The sequence below is a fragment of the Acinonyx jubatus genome, chromosome E4 (genome assembly GCF_027475565.1).
Source record: "Acinonyx jubatus isolate Ajub_Pintada_27869175 chromosome E4, VMU_Ajub_asm_v1.0, whole genome shotgun sequence".
Taxonomy (NCBI): domain Eukaryota; kingdom Metazoa; phylum Chordata; class Mammalia; order Carnivora; family Felidae; genus Acinonyx; species Acinonyx jubatus.
Window position 1 is genome coordinate 49,883,440 of NC_069395.1, and position 7,546 is coordinate 49,890,985.

The window sequence follows — 7,546 nt, forward strand, 5'->3', positions numbered from 1 at the left end:
ACTTCATCCCTGAGCCAGATCTCTACCCCCTGCCACCCAGGGATTCCCAGTAGCTTTTGCAGGACCCGCTTGGTACCCAAGCATATGCAAGCCGGAAGTGCAGGAGAGCTAATGGCTCATGAAGACAAATGTGAGAAGTCCCTGCAGACCATTCACAGATGGGAGCTAGGGGTAAAGTCTTCCATTCTCCTGGGACAGACTGGTGGGGCTCTGGTAGCTTCATACATCCTGTCCTGCAAAACGTACCACCTGCTCCCTTAGCACACTTCCCTTAGAGTCACTCAGCCCCCTTTCTCGCTTCATTTCCTTCCTCCCTCCTTCCAGCTTCCCTGGGATTGCACTTGCCAATAAAGTATTAATCTGAAGTCTTTTGCCTCAGGCACTGTATTTTCAGGAAACATGGGCAAACACAGAGACTATTCTAACTGAAATTGACCTCAGCAATATTCCATTTGAAGGTTTTCATTTTATAGAAAAGAGAGCTACAAACAATGGGGCAGAGATAAAGTGAGTTACTCAAACCCCTGTCTCCAGCCTCCAGGTTTGGTATTTAAGCAACATCTCTCTCTCTCTCTCTCTCTCTCTCTCTCTCTCTCTCTCTCTCACACACACACACACACACACACACACACACACGGATATGTATTACACACATCTGCATACACGTGCACACTCATATGTTGCACGTGTATACACAAACGTTAAAAATCTTATTTATTTACCTTTGTTGTCCTCTTCAGAGATAGCAGATAAGATCTACAATCTCTTCAATGGCTACACCAGTGGCAAGGAGCAACAGACGGCCTATAACACCCTCCTGGATCTGGGTTCTCCAACCCTACACCGAGTCCTCTACCACTACAACCAGCACTATGAGAGTTTTGGAGAATTCACCTGGCGGTGTGAGGATGAACTGGGCCCCAGGTAACTAATAAACTTCATTGCCTCTCATAAAGACCTCAGCTCTTTGAAATTTGGTACCTCCTACACCATAATACTGAATCCATGAATTCACAGAGATTTCCTGGGTGAGCTTAGTTGCTTGTAGAAGGAAGTTCTGTGCTTTTACACAGCCCAGTTCATATAGATTAGTTTTGGATAAGCTGTATTTAAGCAGCCAAGTCATGAATACATTTCTTGAACTCTAAAAAAAATCTTTGCCCTTGACCTGTTTTACCTGCCTCTTTTTCACGCTGACATGGCATTCCAAATGCTAAAACACAGTAGGAGCCAGAAGCCTAGTCTTGTGAAAGAAAGTTAGGAATTTTATTGAAGGGGTTATCCAAACATATTTATTGCATATGAACTTTGCTTATGCAATATGCATTGCACAGGCGTATTTTCAGCTCAACTGCACATTCTTTTGAAAGACAGCGTGGTGATGGTCAGTATCCACCTTGACAGCTATCTTGATAGGCCAAAGTTAGGACAATATAGTGTTTCCCTGGCCCTGAAGCTGCAACTTTTCAATACTCAGTCCCTACTGCTTATTGGTTTTACAACTCAGATAACATTCTTAGAAAGAGACAAATGGGGACGATGTGTGCAGATACTAACTTCATTTTGTTTCTACATCATGGCTATACATTCCAAGAAAAACAGATTTCAGCGGAAGCACTGGAATGTTCAGATAGACGGTGTAAGAGGCTTTTCACATGGAATGTTGGCACCTGTATGTCCTTGAATTAGTTAGGAGTTCATAAAGAAAAAAGGGGAGAGCCAAGGACTAAGAAAAAAAAAAGAAGGAAAGAAAATGAAGACAATCAACACAATGGAATCCTCTAGCACTTGAAGAATCCTTGCACTCCTGCCAATAGGCTGCACGAAAGTATCACCCAGAAGTTGTCCCACCCATCTGACCTCTGAGCGAACTGGAGGGAGGCCCAGTGTCAGAGTGCCTCTTGTGACCTGAAATTATAAACTCTCGTAGAAGACCATTGTTCAGGACATTCCCTCCTGCATTCTTACTTTTGAAAGAAGGAGGAAGTTTAGGAGTATCTTCCAAAATACAATGATTTGAAGTGTAAGTTTAGGAAGAATCTTTTCTGCATTTCATAAATTATTTCCTGCATTTTATAGAGACTGGCGGTCCTTGGGCAAACAGATGCCAGAGCTATGTCACAGAGGGAAATACATAAGGGGCTTTTCATTTGTTTTGTCTCAGTTTCGGTAAAAAGCAAACCCTGGGTTAGAGAGAAGATACACATTAAGATATGTCCCCTCCGGTCTATACATTATTACTCCTACCCTTATTATTACGTATACCTAATATCCCCTCTCTCCACCTCTCTCCCCCCACCTCCCTTCCCCCTCTCGCTCTGCTCCCTCCCTTCTTTCTGCTCCCCCCTCCTTCCTTCTCCCTTTCCTCCCTCCTGACATTTATTGAGTGTATATATACAGTTCTTGGTTAGGGAACATAAATGTCACAATTTGAATAGCACTAACATTGCATATATCATCTTGATTTCCAAGGGCATTAGGATTGCTTTTAAAATTTCTCTCTTGTAACTCAAGAGTCGGGAGAAAAATTGGTTAATAAAGAAAGGGAGCAGGGGAAGAAGCGTGGATCCCGCTGTAAAGCAGGGCGTGCTGCTGACCTGACACTCTCTTCGCAGACTCTCCTCCCTGGAGACCCTTCCATCCATGTGCGATGCTGGTTTCTCAAGGCTATATATTAGAAAACACTGTGTAATTTCATTAGCTTGTGGAAATCAAGTTTTACTTTCCAGTGTCACAGATCTCGGAGAACCACAGGAAGGGAAGAGCGCTGTGCCTTGAGATGCATCGGCCCACTTTGGAGCTCGTCTTGAGAGTGAACAGAAGAGGGTCTGTGGGCTACATACTTCCTGTGAGCAGATAAGTCTGTTCCCTTAACTTTCACGGAGGCCTCCAGATTGACTTGCGGGTTGAAATACTTTGAGAACGATATTGGTTGTTCTCACCTTCCAAGAATTTGTCAACAACTAATGACATGTAGTGGGGTAGATTAAGAGGAAGGGCCACCAAAGTCCCTGTTGATGACGACTTTTGGAAGCCTGCGTGGCTAAACTGCAGAGGCTGAGAGGCAGAGGAGAGACGGTCTGCATCAGATGCAATTTCTGCGGAAGGAGGAGTGTCTGACTTCCTCTGACCCACCACTGACATCGGAGAAAATACCACTGCCCTCCGATGACCTCACCCTCTCTCAGCCCCTTGACCGTGCTGCTGAATCTCCACACCTTTCCTCCAGCATCATCTCTGTGCCTCTCAGCGTGGCCTCCCGGGAACGCAATGAGATCGCCCCCGGTGGTAGTCGCAGCCAGACAGGAGGGGAGAAATGAAATGAATGTGGCTATTGTTCTCTGAAAGGTCATCCTGAACGGAGTGCAGAAACTTCCATCTTCTGGAAAGAATTGTTGACTGGATTAGAAAAGAGTGGTTCTTCACATGAGAAGTTAGCTTAGCCGCTGATAAATCCTGCAAGGGGTGCTGTTCACTGAGCTTTTCACGACGGCATTTTACAGCCTCCCACGAGCTCTTTCAAACGAGAAATGCCGTGGGTCTCTGAGCACTCAGGCCTTTGTAGAACGAGAGGAACACAGCTGAGTGAGGGAAATGTTGCTCCGTCGCTGCTTCTAAGGGCCCAGAGAGGCGGTGAGTCTGACAGCTGGCTGTCAGGCAGCCCCTCTCTCTGACACTGTAAATGGGCCCAGGGAAGAAGGCTGTACTCCAGTGAGATGGACTGTGGGGACAGCCTGCTTCCCGAGGCTGCTCGTGGAGGCCCCCGGGCTCTGGTCTTGGCCCAGAGGGATCACTGCACTCCAGTGTGTGTGAACTTGGGGCAGCCTCACTCTCCTCTGTTCCTCTCTCTCTCTCCTGGCGATCTGCAGCAGCTCAGGTGCCCTCTCGTCCCCTCCTGTTCCTCTCTCTCTTGATTGGGGCGCAATGGCCATGGCCTCCTGGCCTTCCAAGGTAGAAGGCGGAACAGAGCATGAGCTCACCAGAAGGCTAATTAGGTCACGTGTGCCACCGCGAGTCTGCTTTTCCCCCCAAGAATGGCCCTGCATCATTGTGCCCCGAGGGCATTGCTGTCTTGGCCCTTAGTTCACTGCCACTACCTCCATACGGGCATAATTCACTACATTGATATCCTCCAAAGTTCAGTATATCAGCTGTTTCCGCTTAGTTCTGAAATAGCCTGGAAAAGGCAAATACTCACTCAAATGCATTATTTGTCATTTGATGATGGTAAATTGCTGGCTGTAAAGAAAACGGATTTGATTTGTCTTTCAAAACTGCCAACCCTATGATTTTAAAAGGGCATAAATTCCCACTAAAATATCAGTTGTTTTCTCTTCTTTATTTTCCCTCATGGCATTTTGTTTCTCTCTTTTGTTTTGGTGCCTGTCCTACTTGGCACGGCCAGACTGTTCTTCGATCCACCCATCCGTCCATCCAACCAGTTGCTTGACAGATATTTATGGAAGACCCCTGTTCTAAGTGCCCACGCTAGACCAGCAGGTAGAACACACTAGGCTGTGTCCTCTTGGAGTTGAAAAGTCTCACTCTAGGGCTGCCTGGGTGGCTCAGCCGACTGAGCGTCCGACTTCAGCTCAGGTCAAGATCTCGAGGTTCGTGAGTTCGAGCCCCGTGTCGTTCTCGCTGCTGTCAGTGTGGATCCCACTTCAGATCCTCTGCCCCCTCTTTCTCTGTCCCTCCCCTGCTCACACTCTCTCAAAAACAAATAAGGCTTTAAAAGAAATAATGAAGTCTCACACTAATAGTAGTATCCTCCACGCTTGATCCATAGGAAAGCTGGCCTCATCCTTTCCCAGCTAGGCGATCTCAGCAGTTGGTGCAATGGCCTCCTTCAGGAACCCAAGATAAGCTTGCGACGTGGCTCCCTGAAGTACCTGGGCTGCCGCTACAGTGAGATCAAGCCCTACGGACTTGACTGGTCAGAGCTCAGCCGGGACCTCAGGAAGACGTGCGAGGAGCAGACCCTGAGCGTCCCTTACAACGACTATGGGGACAGCAAGGACATCTAGCGCCATGAAGCCAGATGGTGTGGCTGCCGAAACGAAGCAGGAGAGAGGAGAGGAACATCTGGGTTGGTTTGTGGATTTTTAATATTTTTTAATGGAACATTAAAACCTCTAAACCAGGGAGAGGCAATAGCTAAACCAGGGAGAAACTGATCCTTGCTCCCAGTGGAACTTCTTTGGTATGACATTCTCCATCTGCATGGTCGGTACAGCTGCCATCCGGCAGCTTCGTGCAGTATTTCTCTGCAGGGGATTACTTTGGGGCTTGTTTTACAGTTGATTTGTTTCATTTAATTTTTTTTTTTCCCGTGAGGTTCATCAAAATGCTCAAGAGTTCTGCCATGCTTCCCATGAAAGGTCTATCAGGTCGAGGCACCCTGTGCTCATTGAGTCCCTGAGTCCATTAGCTGGGGACAGAGATGAGGTCAGAGAGTTGCTAGACTGGCCTCGGGCTCCGGCCTCAAGCGTTCCTCAGGAAGCATCTCACTCTGGGAGCCTAAGCTCTGCTCACAAAGACCACAGGAAATTGGGAGGGTGGCCTCTGTGCGGGTCTCATGGTTTCCCCCATGCCTTCCTATTGCTTGTTTCACACCTCTCAGGTGAACTGAGCCTCCAACATGGGTCCCAGCAGGCCTTCAGGATTTTTTAGGTCCTCACCCATTCTAAGACAGGAGTAGAATGAAATCTCCTTCTGGTGGATCTCTGCCTCTCCTTCAGACAATACGATCTTTAAGAGGCGACAAAATGCTACCTGTCAAATGCACCTTCAAAACAGTCTGCCTGGGAGACTAGTTAGCAGTCATATTCTAGAAAAGAAGTAGAGTTGATTATTCTAAAAAACTCCTGTGTCCCAGGATGAACTTCTCCAGACCACATATGTACATCCCACGCCTGGATTCTCTTTAGTGTCCGAGTCACTTAACCCTGGGCAGAGAAGGCCTGACCGACACCCACTCTGGTCCAGGAAGGGCTGATACCTCTGTGTCAGTGTTTCGGTGAACTAAAGCTCTTACTGATCACACACACACACACACACACACACACACGCAACCAATGTCCATTTCTCCCTTGCTAAATTTGCCTAATTATGTCGCTAGTTTTGCAGATCCTTTCTCTGGATGGCCATCCACAGGAGAATACCACTGTTTTCACCTCCCATCCAGCTGCCGGGAGTAGCCGAGGTTCTGTGTAGGCAAGTAGAGGCCGGGCTCTTGGCTCTGTCCCATGACCCTAGTGTGATAGCCACAGATATAAGTGGTGGCCCAGTTAAAAGGAAAGCCAGCCTTTCCGCAAGAGCTTTGAGGGCCATGTGGCCCACACACCTCAGAGGCCTCGACACACACTTCCAGTCACCCTGCCTTTGACCGGGGCTCCTCATTTGGAAACACAAGAGAAAGGTCAGGAAAGAGATGCAGGGCGATATGGAACTCCCCTGGGTTTTTTCCAAATAGTGATGACAGATCCCGTTCGTGCTTACCATGTGTCAGAGCTGCTCTGAGCACTTCGTACATCCCTGAATCCTCAGGACAGCCTCCCGCCCCCACCACCAAGGAGGTGCTGTTCTCGCCTCCGTTTCAGTGATGAGGAACCCCAGGCAAAGAGAGGAACCCCATTAGGCTGTTTGCCCCGGATGCCTCCTTTACCACTGCCTGGGCCCCGACAGGAACAGACCAGTTTGCCTGTGGCATGCAGCTGTCCCTTCTCTAAGCTCCACAGGACCCGCCCAGAGAGCTTTCCCTTTGCCACACCTGCCTGGGACAGATGTGCCCACGGTGCACCCTGAACTCAGCCACCGGAGCACCCCTGGGGACCAAGGGGTCTGCGGAGCGAGCTTCCCCCGGGGTCTGGTGGCGGGGCCTGGGGTGAGGCTGCAGGTTCGGGAGGCCTCACAGCCCGCCCTGCGTCTTCCCGTAAAAAGACTGAAAGATTTGTCTCGAATTCTGGAAGGTACCTGCCTCAGAAATTCCTCCACTTCCGGAGCCAAGGCCAGCAGAAAAGTCGGCCCTCCCGCTCATGGGCAGTGCAGGGCCGCAGGTGGGATGCCTAAAGGGACATCGTTGACAGTGCCACAGGCAGCTGGTCCCCAACCGGTGGGCGAGGCTGAGAGACAGGCCGTCTTATCCCGTCTGTTCAAGTCCGCCCGGAACACGGGGTCTGTGCAGCATGGTGGGGGCCGCCAGGGCTGCACTGACTTCCTGGCCCCATGAGCCAACGGGCTGGGGAGGGAGGACAATGAGTGGCGTCAGGGTCACACTTCTTTGACCCCCCCCTTCTGTTTATTAAAATAAAGAGGCTCATTCTCTCCCAGTCTCCCCTCCTCCTCCCCCAGGTCCCTCCAGCTTTGCATCCAATTTCTCGTCTTCCTCTCGGGCCCCACCCTGCCTCCTTCATCCCTTCCTTCTCCATGACTCTCTTCCTCCTTCCGTGTCCCCTTGTGCCCTTCTTGCGGTACGTGTGCTCACACACACACCTCCACACACGCACACCACACGCCCTGCACACCCGTACATCACACACACGTA

At 49.5% G+C, this 7,546-nt stretch overlaps 1 protein-coding gene across 7 annotated transcripts in view; it reads left to right on the top strand.

Moving 5' to 3' along the window:
- Positions 1-7,081, top strand: part of ASTN1 (astrotactin 1) — a 300,145-nt gene extending 293,064 nt beyond the window's left edge. For 5 of the 7 annotated variants that reach the window (XM_027074273.2, XM_027074275.2, XM_027074274.2 and 2 more), the window contains 2 exons: positions 741-924; positions 4,790-7,081. In XM_027074273.2, coding sequence (XP_026930074.1) covers positions 741-924; positions 4,790-5,027 — 422 coding nt within the window. In that variant the 3' untranslated portion in view covers positions 5,028-7,081. Of the gene's footprint in view, positions 1-740; positions 925-1,594; positions 2,028-4,405; positions 4,740-4,789 lie in introns of those variants that run through there. The other 2 variants (XM_027074277.2, XM_053209406.1) reach the window with 2 other exon arrangements.
- Positions 7,082-7,546: the final 465 nt, after the last annotated feature.